At 37.4% G+C, this 19,513-nt stretch overlaps 1 protein-coding gene across 1 annotated transcript in view; it reads left to right on the top strand.

Annotated features, from left to right (window-relative positions):
* The window catches only part of TRPC4 (transient receptor potential cation channel subfamily C member 4), a 153,445-nt gene that overhangs the window by 90,915 nt on the left and 43,017 nt on the right, over positions 1-19,513 (top strand). Inside the window, exon 4 of the mRNA XM_060079796.1 lies at positions 15,923-16,259. Within this exon, the coding sequence (XP_059935779.1) occupies positions 15,923-16,259 (337 nt within the window). The remainder of the gene's footprint in view (positions 1-15,922; positions 16,260-19,513) is intronic.

The raw sequence follows: 19,513 nt of genomic DNA, 5'->3' as shown, positions 1-19,513 counted from the left end.
CATCGGAAATGCAGAGGTGAGTATGACAAGTATAGTTCTGGCCCTTATATACCCAGTAGTCTAGTGGAAGAGAATAATATAAAAAAGAATTACCCAAATAAGTGTATGAGGGCAGTCTTTGAAAAGTATAATGAAGGGGCATATTGGCGGGTATATAACCACGCCAGCAGGCAGTCTGAACTAGTCTAGGTGTTCCAGGCAGACTGAATGAGAAATGGGAGATAAAGAGGTACAGGCGTGGAGTGGGCAGGGGTTGGGGGTATGGATAGCATTGCAGACCAAGCAAGCATCATCTGGGACAATTCTGTGGGGATGGAGACACCAGAGGGACCGGAGCACAGACAACCATAGGGCAAGCGGTTTGCAAAACCCTGTGGAGTGGTGGGGCAGGAACCAGAACAGCCATATCCTCATTAAGAACGTGTGTTCATCTTAAAAGCAGCAAGACGTTTTTAAAAAGCTTTAAGCAGGGAAGTGGCATGATTAAATGTGTGATTTGAAAAGATCTCTTTAGGTCCCGTTTTTAGAATAGAGTGAGGAAAATAACTGAAGTGTTTCAGATAAGACATGATGGTAGCTTGGGCTAAGTGGTAAGAGGAGAGAGTGAGAAATAGAAATGTAGGGAAAACAATCGTACTTCTCAGTGATTGCTTGAATCCTTGGAGCTAGGGAAAAGGATGCATAGGGATGAACCCGGACACTTCCTATGTAAGTGTTGAAATTGAAGTGAGGGATGCACAGATTCTTATTAAATGTGGTCACTGCTTGGTTACTGCATTCATCTTCCCATCTTCCTGAGCACATCTCTCGTTTAGCAGAGAAAATTACCCCTTTTACCCTTAGGATCAATAAGTGATTCCTCTCCTTGACCTTCTAGAATTTCTGCCCTGTCAGGAAAGTTTGAGAAAAGCTAAACTACAAAACAAAGCACCCAAGGATATTTTTTTTTCTTCTGTCTGGCTTCTCTTCTTTTATTCCCCCTGATTATATACATCCAAACTACTACATCTCATCCCACATAAAATGACTCTTCTCCCTCAATCCTTTAACTTTGAGAAATTCTTTTAGTCCCATTTAGAAAACATCAGGTAAGATTTAAGAGGCTAGGCAGTGGAAATACTCACTTCTCTTCGGAGGGATTATTTTTTTCTTTCAAGGTTATTAGTTATCTAGAGCATGAGAAACGGCATCTGCAACAATTCCAGGGACTCAGAAGATTAAGAAAAAGAAACGAAAAGCCCTCTTGACCGCAAAGCCGGTACTTTGGAACCGAATGCTTAGTTTTATTTCATTCAATTTTTAGAACTTGCTTAAACCAGTATTATTGACTTGATATCTTTCATTGTCTACATAAAAGAATGCAAAATGGCAGAAGGTGATGGTAGATCGCTACCATCTCACTGCCACTGTCCAAAGTCTATAACTACTGAGCTGGGATTATAGATCTGCAACTTTGACTTCACTCAGGGGTTGACTTGAATCCCGAGCTACTGCCCCTTACCCTGCATTCCAGTCAGCACCACACCTGATAGGGAACTACCTTTGCCTCTGCCGTTAACCAGTTTTGTGGCTCTGGAAAATTCATCTGACCTCCCTGGACCTCAGTTTCCTGGTTGTAAAGCCAAGAGGTGAGGCTTGATGATTTTTGAAGTACCTTCCACTTAACTTTCTAAGAAAGACAAATCTTGGTATGTCTGACACAGAGTGTGTGTATGTGAACCGGTGTATTTGCTTTTTATCCAACTTTTTCAATCGTGTGCCTCATAAATGTTACAAAACAAACCTCACGTATTTCTTTCTCCTTTGAGAAATAAAAGCAGATAAACAATAAGCCAGGCATTTACAGTTTTGAGATCCCAGACATTTGAGATGTCTGTTAATTTGCCCCCATCTTATCCATTTTGGCCTGTCACCCATCTCTAGACTTGCCTCCTCCAGGGCCCTTAGGGTCTCCAAATGTCCCTTTGGCAGGAACTCTCCCAGGCCGACCCAGTGAGGAAGTGCTCCCAAATCAAAACTGAGCAGCCCACCCATGCTCGTAAAGATAATCTTAGCAAGGAGGAAAGTAATCTGATTTCCTGATAAAAAATGTTACATTTCAAAGATGGCACTGAGTGATAGGCTGGACTATCCCAGTGTTATTTACATGTTCAAATAGGAACAACTAACACCAGTGGATTGCTTATTGATCGGATGCCCATGAGAAATGAGTGGGAGCCGTCAGGCCATCTCATTGCCTAGGCGGGGTTGTCTGCCTCCAACGTATAGCCTCAGAACAGAGGTCTGTGACTGGATGCTCCACTCTGAAATCTTACTGAGCCGCATTATTCAATCTCTTTTTAGCAATGCAAGGAACAGACACTATACAGAGGAGTGAGGAGTGCAAATCCCCTGCACCACATAGCACTGGGGGTTGGGGGAGAAGGTGCGCAGAAATCATTAAATACAGTTAACTACCTTCTTGTCACCCTTTGGAGAGAAGGTCTGTCAGGGAAATAGGTACAGTCACTCTCTTCTAGAATAGACTTTTTATTAAGAGCTGCTGAAACAACAAAATTACTGCTCTCTGCATTCAGTACTCAGTGATCCTCTTAGAGTTTTTCTTTTTTAATTTCAAAAGCTATCTATTAGTCTATAATTTGAAAAAACTAGACCTCTGTTGTCAGCACGTAGCCACTAGCTACATGAGGCAGTTAAGCACTTGAAATGTAGTTTGTCCAAACTGAAGTAGGATCCAAGTGTCAAATACATCCCAGATTTCAAGCCCTATAAAGAAGGCTACTCATCAGCTGAAGATTTTTCTAACAGGAGAAGGGACAAATAACATGATTGATAAGCAGAATGTATACATTGAATAGTATATTTTGCTAGGAAATAATCATCTGGTATTTATATTTCTAAGCGTATCCTTCTCTTTGATGTGAAAACAAATAATTTTCACACCAAAGCTATCAAATTAATTCTAGCATAGTTGAAAAATAAGGAGAAAATTTTATAAACTACTTTTTTCTTGGTGGTAGGGGTAGTACTTATCTTCTCAAAATCTGAAAAACATAAATAAGAAGCTCCTTCTAAAACTCAAACCAGTAGCCAAAAATTTAGTTTTGTGCATTTTTTGATTAATTTTATTCTTCAAGCATTGCCTATTAAAATACAGTCCCAATCAATACTTAGGCACAAGTCTTATGCATGAGCCAGGGATCAGTGTCTTATCTCAATGTTTACATAAACCAGGAGAGTAGAAATCTCATAATCCAGCAAGAGTCAGAAATCGGTAATTAGTTTGTAACAGAATTAAAGTAAGTAGTTCCTTTTCCATATATCGTGATCATGTTTATTTACTGAGAAAATAATTTTCTTCCTAATTCTTAGGACAGAGTAGAAAAGCCAGTTACATACTGTGCTATAGATCTTTGACTTCCTTTAGAAGGAAGGTTGTATTGTTTGCCTTTTTTTCTTTAGCCTTCAGCCATATGTTTAGACGCAGCCTCTCCTTCCATGCTACATAGCAGCATGAATGCCGTAAAATAACCTAGACACAATTTTGAAAGCAGTGGATAAAGTCAGTCTTTCTACTGTTGCCATTCATATATTTACTCATTCATTCTAAAACTATGTCTCAAGAATCATCTTGGTACCAGAAAGTCTGCAAAGCATTATAGATACAGAAATAAATAGTATCAAGTTGGTATGGAGGTATACAGAGATAAATATACCAACTTCTATTGGATGTAAAGAGTTAACTATAATATTATGTATTATAGTTGATGCTGATATAAAATACATATAGAAAGCCCACCACTATGAAGGGTGATCCTGGACCGCTTTCTCAGAATGAATCCTGGCCAGAGAAGCAGACGACAGGGTGGTGATTGCAGTGGTTGAAGGAGGATGCTGCGTTTGGGAGAGAGGATTTCCGGAGCTGGAGTATCTATGTGAAAGGAGGAAAAGTGGATGATGAAAGAGGATGTAATTTTGCACTCTTTAGTTGCTTCACATACAAAGTTTTGCCTTCGTCACTTATATAGTAATTCTACAGTGATTATTATCAATAATATTATTTTTAAATATTAATTCCATACTCTTCACAAGGATAAGCCTATCTGTTTTGGGGTTTTATTTATTTATTTATTTACTTTTGGTATTTGACATCTCTCTAATGTAACTGGCAGATCCTTGTGATGTTCTGAATTCCTTTCAAATCTGGGTGTTGGGCAGTGTCTGGACACTGACATTTAGGACCAGAAGATGTCCTTAGATAATGAGTGAATGTTCCATATCTCCAAGTCAAAAATATTCTCGATCTTTAAACATCTAGCCACCTTTTGAGGCCAAGACTGCAGTGACACTGTGGAAAACGGTCTCAAAAGAGACTCCCCATGATTCCCTGCCCGGTGTTTTCTGCCTCCACAGTGTCCTGGGGTGGAAAATTTTGCCTTGGACTTCGCTCCAGTTGGAGGAGGACATTTCCTTCTCTGGGCAGACTCGTAAATTGTACAGACACAACAGAAGATTATCATGCTGAAGATGAAAGAGTGAGACTATGTCAATCCCAAGAAATTAGGTCATAAAAGATATTCTAGCGCTTTGCTAAATAAGAAACCTATCTTCAGTGTACTGAGAAGGCCGAGATTACTTGGATGCTATTTATTTATATGGAGAGAGAAAAATGAAGTTTCTTTGTCACTTTTGGGGACTTTAACTTTCAACTAACTAAATAAATGATGTACTGAAAATTAGGTCTTCTTATTTAAATATTATGTTTTGTAGACTCTTACTCACGGTTCTTAAATTCTGGGAATAGGTATGAAAATATTCCCTTTTTGAATTCCTATTGTGATTTTGAATTCTTTTGGGATTAGGGAATGAGATGCCTACAGAAATGTCCAGAATATGTATTGTGGTCTTACTGAATTTAGTAAAAGGAAAAAGAATTCAAACCGTCTTCAGCTTTTAACAATGTTTTAGGTAAAGTAAAATTATCCTGACAGAAATGTAATAAACATTTTGACTACCTTCCTCATGTGCATGATGCACCAGAAATTGCATTATAAATGTTTGGAGGTGGTTAAATAGTTACTCAGAGTTGGCAATAATATGTCTAGATGACATGAAGCAGATAGGTTCTGCTTGCCATCAAATGGACTTTCCACCTCTAGGGAAGAATTTAGCAAGAAATTCTTGAGCATTTGTAAACCTCCTCATAGCTTTCATTTCTTTTGACTGAAAGTCTAGGTACCAAAAAAAAAAAACAACAAACAAACAAGAGGCATTCTGTGTAATTGTCATTATCTTTATTTTTGCTGAGATTGTAACTCTATTTACTAACAAATATGGAAGCTTCTTGTTTGTTTGAACAAAGAAATCTAATCCCTACTGTAGGATAGAGAGGGCGCCAGCATTGAAGGTTGAAGACATGCTGACTGCTTGCCCTTCCTCTCCAGGGTCAGTTAGATCAGAAGACTCAGACCAAAGACACATGGTGGGAAGAACCCAGGGCAGAAAGGCAAGGTTCTTTCAGTTCTGGGGCCTAAATTTCTGTCATTCACTATATTTTATTATTTCTTAAATGCAAATGAAAGATTAAGGTGAATGCAATTTGCTGTCAATTTGTATGAATTCTTTTCATCTCATAATCAGACCCTTTCTAGTTAAGTATAGCTATGAATATATAAATAAAAATAGAACTAGAGGGACTGTCTTGGTTCTGCTGCTAGGAAAGGAGGTATGCAATTTTGGGCATCCCAGATTAGCAGGAGGACAAGAGTTACTGGATGACCATCCGTAGGCCCACTTGAATAGCATTGTGGTAGCATGGGTGGTGGGATGGGGCAGTGGGGGAAGGTTGGAATGCATACTGGTGCTGGCGTAGGAAATGTTCACATCTTGTCATATTTAAAGATAACTACTGAACATCTTTTAGAGGCAATCCCTAATTTACAAACAGATTGTATTACAGAAGCTTAACAACTTGATGAAATGAAGTTTGGGGATATAATTACCTTGCGGAACAGAATGATAGTGGGTATGGAGAATTCCAAGTCAAAATACACAATTTGCTTTAACCTATCCATAAATGTCTGATATATGTACATAACATAGGAGAATAAAACTTTAAATCTACTTTTAAAGTGTTTCAATTCTCTGTGAGTAGTGAATAGTAAATATCCTCCATATAGAGACTAAAAATGATTTTTAAAAATTTGTAGTTTGTACGTATGCATTTTTTTTTTTTTTTTTTTTTTGGCTGTACGCAGGCCTCTCACTGTTGTGGCCTCTCCCGTTGCGGAGCACAGGCTCCGGACACGCAGGCTCAGAGGCCATGGCTCACGGGCCCAGCCACTCCACGGCATGTGGGATCTTCCTGGACCGGGGCACGAACCTGTGTCCCCTGCATCGGCAGGTGGACTCTCAACCACTGCGCCACCAGCGAAGCCCTGTACGTATGCATTTTTAACATGAGTGTTTTTTTTTTTTGCATAGAAGTCCAGCATTGCTACTTCTTCCCAATGTTTGGACATCACCAATGGTTTTGTAGTCAAGGAAATGAGTTCCTTGATGTTGGTTTATCTTTTTCTTCTTACATTTTTCATCAGACACATCAGACGTGCATGCCTCTGATTGCACGAAAGAGCAAGGTACAGAAAAGAATCTCATTACTATCTTTTTTAAAACACTGTTAAGAGGATCACAGAGTCCTGAAGACCATGTTCACCACTTCAAGTTCTCGTCTCTCTTTCATTGATCCTCATGGAATTGAACTACATTTCTCCGAAATATATTTCCTTGGAAACTTCTTGAAATACTCTGCCTCTGGACTCCTTGTAAAGATGTGTTTTCCAAGAAAAACTTGATTTTCAATAGCTTCTAAGAACTGACCTCTAACCTAGACTGAGGCAGCTTTCTCATCCTATACTCAAGCAACACCATGGATCTCCTAGGAAGCTGCCTGGACTAATTAACATTATATTCAGAAGAAAGAGAGGCATTTAAATTATGTATTTTCTGGAAATAAGCATAAGAATATAAAGTGCCCTTCTTATTGTTGAGGCTAATAATTTTAACCAGGCTTTTCTGTGGAACTTACAGGAACGGTTAGTGCCTAATTAAATGGATTCATAAGCCCTGAGCTATGTTCAGCAGTTAATTCAATTGAGTAAACATCCATTGACATCTCAGGGCCAGGCACTGGTGTGAAGGATCAGGTGATGAAAAATGACAGACCCTTCTCAAATAGCTCACTCCAACCCATGATTTAAATGCAGGAGATAAGAGGAAGAAGTGCAATTGTAGGTGTATGTTCAAGGAAAAATATCAGTACCGAGAAAAAGAACAGTTGACTATAAGAGTGATCAGATGAACAGAAGCTGAGTTGGAAGACTCAGGAATTTACTCTGAGAAAATAGCAGATGGATGATTCCAGGCAAAAGTATCAGCACATGCAGCCCTACAACAGTAAGAAAGGTCCAGACATGGTCAGAGCACTCTGAAGGGTTTGTGTGCCTGCAGTATAAATATGCAAGGGTGGAGGAAATGAGTCTTATGGTAAAGGAGCTCAGGGCCTGGTATGCCTTACATAAACTGGGGACTTTTTCCTGGAGACTATGAAGTGACAGTACAGACTTTTAGTTGAGAAAGAGACACAGTTAAATTTGCATTTTGCAAGGCCCTTCATCTCAGCGGTATGGTACATAGGTTAGTTGGAGGAAGAACTAATAGGCTTTGGCAGAAAGTAGACCTTTATTTTTCCTCCTAGTTTAAGCCTGAAATAATGATATCTGATGTTATGATAATATCTCATGGTAGTGGAATTGAAATTAAAATGAGACGAATCCAAGAGAAAGAAGCCAACTTGGTAAGATTGGTAACAGATTGGAGGTAGATCATTCTGAATGTGCTTTCTGGCACCAGCAAAATAGGGGCAGCCATTTTTGAACAACTTTATTGAGGTAACATTGACACACAATAAACTGCATGCATTTAAAGTGAATACTGTGTTAAGTTTTTTTATAATATGTGTACACCTGTGAAAACATCACTGCAATTAAAATAGTAAACGTGTCACCTAGTAAATAGTAAACGTCTGTCACCCCCATAAGTTTCCTTTTGCCCTTCTATGATCTTTCTCTGCACACCCCCTCACCCCTTCTCAGGCAAGTGCTGATCTGCTTTCTGTCACTGGAATCATACAGCATATTCTCTTTTGGCCTCCAGCTTCTTTCATTCAGCATAATTATTTTGAGATTCAACCACGTGTGAACATCAATAGTTCCTTACTTCTCATTGCTGAATAATCCTCCATAGCATGGATATACCATGTTTTTATCTTCCAGTTTTATTGAGATATAATTGACATACAGCACTGTATACATTTAAGGTTCATAGCATAATAATTTGACTTACGTGCATCATGAAATGATGATCACAATACGTTTAGTAAACATCCATCATCTCCTATTAATACCTAATTAAAGAGATAGAAAAAAGATTTTTGTGATGAGAACTCTTAGGATTTACTCTCTTAACAATGTTCATATATAACACGCAGCCATGTAAATTATATTTATCATGTTGTACGTTACATCCTGGATACACCACATTTTGTTTATCCATTCACTGGTGGATGGAAATTTGAATTGTTCTTGTTTTTAGCTATTAAAAACAAAGCTACTATGACACTTGTATGTGACTATTTATATGGCAATATGCCTTCTTTTCTTTTGGAGAAATGCCTGGAATTGGAATAAGCCCATCATATGGTAAGTGTAAGTTTATTTTTTTAACAAATCCTGCAAACTGTTTTCCAAAGTTGTTGACCATTTACATTTTTAAAATTATTTATTTATTTGTTTATTTATTTACTTTTGGCTGCGTTGGGTCTTCGTTGCTGCGCGCAGGCTTTCCTCTAGTTGTGGTGAGCGGGGGCTACTTTTCATTGCGGTGCGTGGGCTTCTCATTGCGGTGGCTTCTCTTGTTGTGGAGCACAGGCTCTAGGTTCATGGGCTTCAGGAGTTGTGGCACGCCAGCTCAGTAGTTGTGGCTCACAGGCTTCGTTGCTCCACAGCAGGTGGGATCTTCCCCGACCAGGGCTCGAACCCATGTCCCCTGCATTGGCAGGTGGATTCTTAACCACTGCGCTGCCAGAGAAGTCCAACCATTTACATTTTGATGGCTGATGTATGAGAGTTCCATTTTCTCCAAATTCTTATCCACACATATCATGGTTAGTCTATTTTAAAAATTTTCTCAGAAATAGTTGGTCTTGAAATTATGTGAAAAGGGATAGAAAAGGGGAAAGAAGAGTGACTGTATCCTTTCATCTCAAAACAGCAACTAGTATTCATTCCTGTAGTGCCTCCTTTTTGTCTCTTGGATACTTGTCCTCATGGCAGATAATAGAGCAGAGTTTAGTCCTCAGTAGGCTTCCCTCCAGGAGACTAAGAGGGGACCACGCTTTCTGAACTGCCACTCTTCTTGCAGTAACTGTCGTCAGAGACTGGAAAACCATCCCATTGAGGGCTGGCCAGGACCAGGAACAAGCTGTCCTCTGTTTTCCATCTACCATTCTCACCTATTGCTCACCTACATGATTCAACAGTCAAATGGTGGTTCCTTCAAAAGAGAATGGACTTGAGGACACAGGGGGGAAGGGTAAGCAGGGATGAAGTGAGAGAGTAGCATTGGCATATATACACTACCAAATGTAAAATAGATAGCTAGTGGGAAGCAGCCACATAGCCCAGGGAGATAAGCTCCATGCTCTGTGACCACCTAGAGGGGTGGGATAGGGAGGGTGGATGCAAGAGGGAGGGGATATGGGGATGTATGTATATGTATGGCTGATTCACTTTGTTATAAAGCAGAAACTAACACAACAATGTAAAGCAATTATACTCCAATAAAGATGTTAAAAAAAACTGTATAATTGTCTGCCCCCACATCTCTCTTCATTTTTAAGAAAGCATGTAGGTAGCCACTTAGAAATGACTGGCAGTTTTTCATCTCTTTTCCATGATAGTGTAAAACAATTCTTCATGCGCACCATGAAGAGGGTTATTGGTGAAGAGACGTGGAATTTCTACCAACTGCTGCCCTTTGTGATTTTCAAAGAACTAACAATATCTATTGACTCTGCCTTCCCACTACCAAAATCTCATTTTGTTTGTTTGCCAAGTTCAATAGTTTAATGTATTCAATGTTGGGTTTTTCACCTCCCACCATATTTCCTTTGTCTCTGCATTTTCTGCTTCCCGTTATTGCCCACTCATCATCCCAGCTCAGTTGCCAAACCAATTTTGAATTTAGGCCCAGAAATGATTTAAGAAGTTTAATCCTGCCCCCGCCTCACCAGCACAGTCAAATGGCGTTTACTTGTCATCTTCCCTTCTGGATATGTAGACATCAGAAATGGTGCCCTAGTAATATGCTTTGAGGTATTCCTTGAATTCCAATCTGCAAATCTGAATTTCACATGCCTGTCCAAGGAAAATAATCATGTGATTTGATGACTGGATAGGAGATTCTTTGACTTGACAGAGACAGGGGAGTTGTAGGCCAATATCCTGTGGAGGAAAGAACCTAAAGTTTATCAATCAGTCTTCTTGACTAATCTCAGGCTTCTTAGCCAATGTCATCTCAGATATGATTAAATCTTCATTAATTTTTTTACCTTTTAATGACACTGATTAAAAACTCAATTAGTCAACTAGCTATTTTATTGGATTCCCTATGCCTGAATTATTATTATCTTCTCAGTGTAAGTTTCTTATAGAAATCTTTTTAAACTAATCTCCCATCTTGTGACATTATATTCATTAAAATTAGGTTATAAAATATGTAAATACATTAAGGTTGGCATAAGTGTAATACTCTGTAATTCAATGAAAGTGAATATTATATATTTGTGTATAAGACTATAAGTGATTGTACAGTTGTCTCTCGGTATTGCCAGCCTTGGCCTCCACTGAGCAGCAAGGACTTAGACTTGAGAAATTGCCTCAATAAACATTTTTATCTGTATCCCAATATATGGCCACAGTATTCCTTTATACTACATCTCTAGCATATTCACCATTGAATGTAACATTCTAGAACAAGGGATTGCTCATCTGAACTTGCTTATCTCCATCCTCAAGTTTTTAACATGATATTCTCTAAATCTGAATTAAAACACATCCACCTACCAAGCTGTGCCTGTCAAAATTCTACTTGTTATCTCAGGCTTAACTAGAAAATTCTGCTTCCTTTCTTCAATCTTCCCTGATTATTTCATATTGGGCATAATTCCTCCTACACATTCTACCTCTTTTCTAACAAGTCATGTAATGCTCTGTATTTAAGTTACCCAGTCACATTATCAGTCCGCAACAGAGTTTGAGATCCTAGAAGACAGATATATCTGGTTCTTACAGATCTTGGTCCTCTCCCCACTTATCTAGCCAATGCCCCACTCATAGATGATGCACAATACTATTGGTTAATCAAACTAGGGAGCACCAGATGAAAATGATGCTTTGAATAATGAAGTAGGTGAGTGATTAGTTATGCAGTATGACCATGCTCAAGGAGACTGGAGAATTGTTTTAATTAGGAACACAACTAGAGCTATCTCTAGGAAACAGAGAAAGGCCCAGACAGTTAAAGGCCATTGGCAGCTATGAAGGGAGTTAAGGGCAGAAGTAGAAGAAAAAAGGGTTTTCAGTTATGGACAAAGTAATTCCCTGAAGCTCTTCTGCCTACAAATCATTCTTAAGCCTTGTTATCCACATTACAAAATGAGTTGTCAAAAAACATTCTTGGGCAGAGGAAATAAAACCCCAAAGGAAATAGATTACTTTTGAAATTCTAAGGAGTAAATAGTAAGACCCAGGGGAAACTGGCATGTATATGAATCTGCAGTCCTTTTTAAGCCCTTACCTAAATCACTTTAATTCATTCAACCCAAAAGTTTAAACTCTCTTTATAATTGTCCAACAGCCAATAGAAACTCCCATGTAACTATCTGACTTAGTCAAGATGCACTAAGGTGCCAGGTTGATTATTTCCAGAATCTAGATTTTGCTTGTTTAGAGAATATGGCCACAGTCCGAACCTTGGATTCAAAATTTTAAACTAGAAAAATATATTGAAAAACTAAAAAGATAAAGCAAATAGGAAATGTAATCCATAGTTATTTTAATTATCAGAGATCCATTAATTTTTGAATTCTCTTCATCTTATTTTGTCCATATCCAATTAATATTTTAATTCCTCGCCACGTAGCAGTGAGGTTTCTCGGTTGTTTGGGTTTGTTTTTTGTTTGTTTGTTTTCACTTTTCAGCTGTATCTCCTTTCTCTTCATTATTTTCTATTTGTTTTCTTTAGGTTTGGGGTGTTTTAGTACTTTTGAGTAGTTGTTTTTAAATCATTGGTACTGGAATTCATTTTATTTGTAAAAATGAGATTAGATTCAGTAATCTTCACAGTTTCTTCAATATTTAAAATTCCATGACTAACAGCTTTATAAATAATCATGAGATTAGGTTTTTAAAAATTTTTTAAAGGTTATTGAAAGAGAGGAAATCTTTCTTTTTTTAGAGTGTCCTTTCTAGTTTCATGGCACAAATGTGAATTTGAATGTTTATAATGTCTTAATATGAATTTTAATGTGATGTCAGGAATTGTTTAGGAATCGGCCAACAACTGCAGAGAGAGAAGGGGCTGTAACACGGTGTGTTTCAAAGAAACCCCACCTCCTGCAGTCCCGGGATGGTATAGAAGATGGTGGGTCCCGTGACTCACTGGGCAGTAGAAAGATGGAGCAGAGGAGGCAAGACCTCTAGGCTCCCAGCAGGCAATGTGAGGGCCCACCTGAAGAGGGCTTTGCTAGAATGGACCAATGGCAAGTGTCACAGAGATAGGGTAGCACCCTCTGAGGGGGTCCTTCAAAGGGGGTTGGCGTACAGCTGAGTAGTTTCTAAATAATCCAAGGAAACCAAGAGATGAGGAGGCGGGGAGAAAGAAAGAAAGACAGGAAGAGGGGGGACAAAGAAAAAACAAAGTACAAAGAAGGAAGCGTCTAGGAAGGAAGCAAAGAACAGAAGGAGAGAAGGAAGGAAGGGACGCATGAGAGAAATGAAGTGTTTTAATCTACTTTAACAGTTAAACACCGTGAAAATTTTGTAATATAAAATTTTAATATTTTTAATCTTTAACTTGGTAACTGTTTTTTTCATGGAAATATTTATTAATGAATGGGCTACAATTTGGAGAATGCTGGTGTAGACATTCAGCAAACAGTTGTAGAAGAAGAAAGATGTAAAACCACTGTGAGAATATTTAGATCTATAGCGATTCTTAGGAATACTTTTGCGGTTGTTTCAATCCTAAGATTAGAACAAATTTGTAGCCCAATAATATCTACATTTGAAGAAACTTGTGTATTAAACACACCCACTCCCCCACTCCTGCTCTTCTTATAGTATCCTGCCTCTATTCTTTACCTCTACGTAAACCTCACTGTGTCTGTGTTTGGTAAAAAAATGTGCACAGTTTGTTTACTAAGCACAGATATATACTTTCCAATAATTAAAGAAAAAGATCTTTTAAGAAAATGCGTTAGTAAAAATTAAGGCTAACCGAGTGCTTGGCAATGGCAGGTGTTCTATGAGGATTAAATGATTTGCTTCTTCTAGGTAATTTAACACGGCCTATATTTGTGTATTAGGCAACGGAAATATTTTTCCAAGCAAACCTTAAGTGCTCCCAATAAAGTTATTTGCTCAATTGCCCTGGGGTGTCTCATGCTCTAATGAGATTTGGGCTAAGAAGGGCAGAGTATGTTAGTCCTAGAATTCACCCAGACCGTGTTGAACAAAGTACATACCTTTCTTTTATTTTTTTCTGCATGTGTCAGATGTGTTGTTCACACTTAGTCCCTTATAGTGTTTCTTCAATCTGTGAGAATTACTGAGATTATAGTAACTGTTCATTATATCTTGCATTTTTGATAGGTTTCATTAATTCCCTTCTATTATGGTCTTTGTGCTAAATTCTAATGAAGAAAACTGTAGAACATATTTTATATGAGAAAATAGCAAAAAGATGGTAGACTATGCTTTGTGTATAAAATGCTGACGTGAAGGATTATGTGTGTGTGTTGGGTGGGGGTGAGGGAAACTAAGAGAACAGAACTTGTTAATGACCTGTGTCACTCTTTCCCAGTACTCTACAGATATATCAGCAAAAGCTCTATTGTGACTTTCAAACACTTGACTCTGACCAAAATAATAGGCAAGGAATGTGTCAAGAAAAGCTCTTCTTTGGATTATAAAATTTAACTTTACTAACTATGGAGCTTGAAGCTTACTTTCATAAATTACTTACAAAATAGTGAGGAGAGCCTCATCATCCCAGTCTTGAAGAAATGCAGTTTTATCTTGTTTTAGCTGTACTTGCTGAACCCATTATTATACATTTAATTCCATTTATACATGTGGCTTTGCCCACTATATCTTTTGATGAACACAATATCTAAGACAAAATGAAGAGAAACAGTTGCATGAGAACTCATTTGACATCCAGCCCATATGATTGCACATCTCAACTATTGAACTGCTCTTTTAATCAATCACCTGTCTCTCACTTTCAAACAGCTTTTTGTTTATGATCATCAAGCCACTTTCTGTGTACCCATCAGAAGAGAGTAAGGGTCAAGTAAGGGTCTCCTAAAGAAGATCCATAAAGTCTAAGATTGAAGAAGAAAAATAGGAAATATTGGGGCAGGGAGAGTCCCATGAAAGGGCCAGGTGTTCAGTTTGCTTCTAGGGTGGGTCTATTTTTGATGCCAACAGAACTTTCTTGAGTCCTTAACAAGGGACTAAAGCTTCTACTACAGACCAAAGTGTCCATAGGGCATCCCTTAAACACACTCTACACTTTCTCACCTGCATGCCTTGCCTTCCCCTCTCTTCTCTGCATATATAAATCTCCCCTTTCAGAGTACAGACCCACTGGGAAGCATTTTTGGACCATTCCATCTGGAAGAGAAAACTCCCTCTGAATTTATATAATGCTTAGCTGTCACTGTCAATGAGAAAGATCATGTACAGAAAAAAAAGAATCTTGGACCAGATAGCCATACATTTCATCATTTACTAGATATGTAATTTTCTTGAATAAATTTATAGCCCTCATATAAGCCCCCATCTTCGTCCTTAAAATAGAGTAAGATCTATGCTACATCTCAAACATGTTGGCAGGATAAAAACGTTGTCATGTTTGTGAAATGTTTTGTATGTGGTAATTGATGATACTTAGGTCAGGTATTTGCTTTATTTCCACCAAATTCAGCTATGATGATTTACATCCTGGTAATGTAATATGCTTTCAGTTATGATTTTCTTATTGCCTCAACCCAATTAAAAATATATTTACTTTTTCTGATGTGATTATTATAGAAGATATTAAAAATACATCAAGTATAAAAATGGGAAAAAAGTATAATGTCTTAACCAGAAAATAACCACTAAACCAAGAAATAACCACCATTTTTTACTTCATGTCATATACCTATATGTATATCACAATTCTTATATATGAACATATATGTGTATATCTTTGTACACAGCTCTGTTCAGTTATCAATACATCCTATGGATATTCTTAGTCCTCAGCTCTATCTTTGCTTCCTAAGGTGCAGCCATAGTATTTTGACCCCTGTTGTGTCTGGCTAAGCACTCAGCACTTTGCCGTGGGTATAAAATGTTCCATAAATGAGCTTTGTTCACAGAATGGCTTAAAGCACTTTATGATGGTGTAAACATAAAATTATTTTATGTTTGAACAGAACTTGTGACTTGAACGATAACACTGTGTTCCTGTTGATGAGCTGGAGCCCCTGCGTGAAACCCTGACTCTCACTTTTCCTTTCCTTTCCCTGTAGTTTGTTGCTCAGCCCAACTGTCAACAACTGCTGGCATCTCGCTGGTACGATGAGTTTCCTGGCTGGAGGAGAAGACACTGGGCCGTGAAGATGGTGACGTGTTTCATAATAGGACTTCTTTTTCCCGTCTTCTCTGTGTGCTACCTTATAGCTCCCAAAAGCCCCCTTGGACTGTTCATCCGAAAGCCATTTATCAAGTTCATCTGCCACACAGCATCCTATTTGACTTTTTTGTTCCTGCTGCTGCTTGCCTCTCAGCACATCGACAGGTCAGACTTGAACAGGCAAGGTCCACCACCAACCATCGTCGAGTGGATGATATTACCATGGGTCCTGGGTAAATGTGATACTATAGAAAATATAATCCAAACGTGTTACTGCCATGGAATTTTGTTGCTCAGAAAAGAATATTCATTAAAGTTGGGGACATAGGACTGTTTAAAACAGGTTCTGACCATTGTAGCTCCAAGTCCTAATCCTCAAAGCTAAATAAATACTTCACAAACTGCGGTGGACCTGCCCCCAAATGCAGCCTACAAAACGTAATTTTAGGTTTTAGAATTCCAGATTTTCATGACTTCAGGTCCTGTGAATGATTCTCTGGGTTTTGGGTTTTGTTTTTTTTTTTTTGTATGTTTGTCTTCTGAAGCCTTTCAACATGTCTCATTAGCCATATGTAAATAATCTTTTTAATTTTCTTAACAGATACACCTTCTAAAAGTACAAATTACTCTGCAGAATTAATGATTCTGTACATAAAATAGCTAACCATTTTTTCAAGTCAATTCATTTAAGTTTATCTTTGAAACTATATAGTAAAGCAAAATAATAGGAAATTAAACAGTAGGACATCCTCCATCTCTCTCTGTTCTTTTCATAGAAAGAAATTTTGTTTTAGATCTTCAGCAAATCATGGTAAGGTAGAAAACCTCAAAGTAGCTGGTAAAAACCTTGTTTTCCTTTCCTCTTGTTATTGAAGTCATAGTTAAAATTTAAATTTTAAGTATTCTTCCTTCTATCCTACTGTGGTTTGCTGAGAAATCACATTTTCTCAATTTAGCTCATCATTTTAAACCTCTCTGATATTATATCCATCTCAGCACTTAGTAATTAGAAAATATGTGACAAATTTAATTATTCACAATCTCAGAAGATCAGTTTGGATTAAAGGTCAAAACGGCTGGAGAGACTGTAAAATGAGGAAAAGACAGGAAAAAAAAAACAGTATCTGAATCTGAGATAGATACACTTTTTAAAGATTACAAATACTGTGAGTACTGACAGTAAGAAAAGTTCTTAGGAACAAGATTTGATGTTTTACAAATATTTCTAATAATAAAAAAAAACCCTTCTCAAGTGAATGTTAAAATAAAATACATTCTCAATCTGAAGTAAAGTGTGATCTTGGGATGGTTTATATATTCTGTAAATGTCTTTTTGAATAAAACAATTATGACATAGCAATTGATATTAAATATAAAATTATCCTACCTGTATCCATTTAACTTAAATGTCTCACAGTAGGAATCTGTTCTTTATTGAGTTTTCTTCATAGAAAATTTCTTGGGAACAATTCATACAGAAGCTTTTGGAAGTCAAATTTCCCATTGTGTGTAACTTATATTGAATGTCTAAAAATCCTGGTATCCTAAGTGAAACACAGAACATTTCACTTTGAAAAATGGTATAGATATAATGCAGCATAAGTAGATATAATATTTCTAGTCTTTTCTTTATACAGTCAATGAAAATATGTAGGATACTTTCTATGGATTAAGGGCAGTACAGGGCAATAGTGAATCAAAACTTAAAAAAAGAAGAAAGAAAGAAAGAAAAAGAAAGAAAGAAAGAAAGAAAGAAAGAAAGAAAGAAAGAAAGAAAGAAAGAAAGAGGAAGAAAGGAAGGAAGGAAGGAAGGAAAGAAAAAGAAAGAAAAGAAAAGATCTCTTCTCCTTATGAAGGTTAAATTTTACTGGAAGAAATGGATAATAAACAAACAATGAGATATGTGATATAATATCAGAAATGGTAAATAATATGAAAATTAGAAGCTCCAAACTTTGAATAATTCATACAAGTAAAAGTCATTGGCTGCCTCCTACATGCAAAACTTGTGACATAATTTTCCATGAAAATTGGCTAGAAGAAACCGTATCCAAATTTCAGCTGAATGGTTAAATAAGGTATAAATTTAATTATGAGAACTATAGCTCCAGCCAAAAGAAGTAGCTGCTAAAGGCAACCTTTTCTGAAGATATCCTGCTGCAATGAGTTCATTTATATGGGAATTTTTAGGATGAAAAGAGACGTTCTAGAATTTAAAAAATACCCTTGAATGATCATCTTGCTTAAATAACAGAGCATGAGAAAAAGAATGTTTCTATATCAAATAGATCTGTCAAAACAGATTATTCATCAAGCCTGGTGAATTCTGAGTGCCTCGTATCTAAGACTGAGTTCTAAGTGCTTTGTTAGAGTCATGATTATAACGGGTATTCTCCATGTTATTTGGCTGTAGAAGAAAAATGGATTTGAATACATGTCCAAGTTCTACCACTGAGAGACTACTAAATTATGGGTGGACACAATCTCTCAGGATTTTCTGTGTTTTCATCAATATGATGAAAGACTCAGAGTGATAACTTCTTCAGTCCCACTGTGTCCTGTTATCCTGTCCTGGGGACCTATCATTATCGGTGCAGAGAAAATTGATCTTTTCGTTGGTGGGGAGAGGGGGTGGGTGGAGGGAAGAGGGCTAAAGACAACAGGGTAGGAATCCTTTAACCTTTTACCAGAAGTGTGACAGATGCAAAAAAAGCATGGTCTCATTTGATGACTATATCAATGAACCTTCTATATTGCCTCACTCAGTCCTGCTGTTTGGTAAAGTGAGTGAGTGTACATTTCATGGTCCCTGCATTGTAAGGCTCTAGGTTTATAATAACAAGACTTCACGATTTACGGAGAAGTGTGTGGCTTGTGTTTCCCTCATCATGTTAATTTTCCCAGTGATTGAATGAAGTTCTGGGCATGGGTTTTTCTCAAGTCTTCTTGAACTGACTTAGGTTTTCAACTCATGTGACCTCTGTGAGCTGCTTGTTCTGTAAAGAAATATTTTTTCATTTTACTAAACTTCCTTTCCTTCCATTTTCAGATTTTTCCCAGACCTATGATACTGTAGTTTAAGGGAAATGATTATTTGATACCTCTCATTTTGTTTATCCTGGCAAAAAGACTTTTGCTTTACTTGTTTTATATATTTATATCATAAATTTTCAACTTTTTTGAATAGAAAATTTTTCTAACTCTAAAGCTTATCCTCTCAAATCAATCCCTTTATCTGAAGAAGTATGGTTTTTGCTTGGGAATTTCCATGTTATATACTTTGCTGTGTTTCAGCAATAAGAACATATACAACATTACAGATCCAGATACCTTGTGATTTAGTACAGTAGAGAATAATGTTTCTGTGTTATTTCCACTGTCTTTCCCGTTGAAGTTCAACATCTTTTTGACTATATAAATTGAAGTCTATTGAGTTTGATATCTTTGGAAGAGAATCTACAGTGGTCCCTATATCCTTTCGCTGTGG

Source organism: Mesoplodon densirostris, chromosome 17, assembly GCF_025265405.1.
Source record: "Mesoplodon densirostris isolate mMesDen1 chromosome 17, mMesDen1 primary haplotype, whole genome shotgun sequence".
NCBI classification, from domain to species: domain Eukaryota; kingdom Metazoa; phylum Chordata; class Mammalia; order Artiodactyla; family Ziphiidae; genus Mesoplodon; species Mesoplodon densirostris.
The sequence above is the reverse complement of the archived record's forward strand: the minus strand, read 5'-3'. Positions and strand labels throughout refer to the sequence as shown.